This window comes from Salvelinus sp. IW2-2015, unplaced genomic scaffold (genome assembly GCF_002910315.2).
Source record: "Salvelinus sp. IW2-2015 unplaced genomic scaffold, ASM291031v2 Un_scaffold14890, whole genome shotgun sequence".
Lineage (NCBI taxonomy): Eukaryota > Metazoa > Chordata > Actinopteri > Salmoniformes > Salmonidae > Salvelinus > Salvelinus sp. IW2-2015.
The window spans coordinates 1-1,249 of NW_019956145.1; the positions used below are offsets into that span (position 1 = coordinate 1).

General features: G+C 46.3%; 1 protein-coding gene across 1 annotated transcript; it reads left to right on the plus strand.

Moving 5' to 3' along the window:
• Nucleotides 1–175: 175 nt before the first annotated feature.
• Nucleotides 176–1,167, plus strand: LOC112080293 (CREB-binding protein; the record flags this gene model as incomplete). Its single annotated transcript, XM_024146027.2, has 3 exons — nt 176–376; nt 626–787; nt 1,010–1,167. Coding segments are annotated over exons 1-3 (440 nt in total), but the record flags the coding sequence as incomplete, so codon positions are not given.
• Nucleotides 1,168–1,249: the final 82 nt, after the last annotated feature.

The following is a 1,249-nucleotide window of genomic DNA, read 5'->3' on the forward strand; positions in this document are numbered from 1 at the left end:
TACAGTTGAGTCCCCAGCCTTGGCCTTGGGAAAGTTGTCTTCTCTGCAACCGGGCCAACCAAGCCTTCAACCTCTAAAGTGTTTTGAGATTTCTGAATGTATTAATAGGGCTAGAACAGCAACAACCAGCCAAGCAGAAGACTCATATTAGTTGAACATTTGTGTCCATTGGACATTTAAAGTAATCTTCTTCTATGTTTTTCTCCAGGACATCTTCAAGCAGGCGACAGAGGACTGTCTRACGGGGGCCAACGAGATGCCCTACTTCGAGGGGGACTTCTGGCCCAACGTGCTGGAGGAGAGCATCAAGGAGCTGGAACAGGAGGCGGAAGAGAGGAAGAAGGAGGAGAACGTAACCTGCTCCGACACACCTGAGGTGGGAGGAGGAGAGACGAGTCATAGGGTAGACCGATGATAGTACTAGAGACATCATTATCAATAGCTAACCTCCCTACATGAATACATAACTCCTACCTGTCTAGTCAAATTTGTCTTAAAATTTTTATTCATGTGAAATAATTTATTAGTCGAATGCATAACATGCATGTGGTGAATGTTTGTGCCCTCACTGTCCARATTTGTTAATTTGCCATATTTTTTKAACTCTTCCCTCTTTTCCCCTCAGGGCACGCCAGGGGACACGAAGAACGCCAAGAAGAAGAACAGCAAGAAGACCAATAAGAACAAGGGCAGCGTGAGCCGAACCAATAAGAAGAAGCCTGGCATGCCGAATGTAGCCAATGACCTGTCCCAGAAGCTCTACGCCAGCCTCGACAAACACAAAGAGGTATGATGACGTCAACACGCTTGCTTTGAAATGCATGTCGTCTTTCAATGGCTTTAACTGTTTTATGAAGTTGTTTCTTAGAATGGTGCCATGTGTAGGTTCTCTTCTATAATCTCTGAGCTGGGATATTATTGGCCTGACCCAAACCCAATGGCAAACAATCAGGAATTGAGTGATGCTCTCTTCTCTCTTCAAGAGTATTTCTCTCCTCTCTCCCTCCAGGTGTTCTTTGTGATCCACCTGCACTCRGCCCAGATGGCCAACATGTTGCCCCCMATCATGGACCCTGACCCCCTGCTGAACTGTGACCTGATGGACGGCCGTGACGCCTTCCTCACCCTGGCCCGGGACAAGCACTGGGAGTTCAGCTCTCTCAGAAGGTAATGATAATAGATTTGATTTGTATAGTGCTTTTCATAATGGAGGAATCTCAAAGTTCTACCTCTTGAATCCTACGTTAGA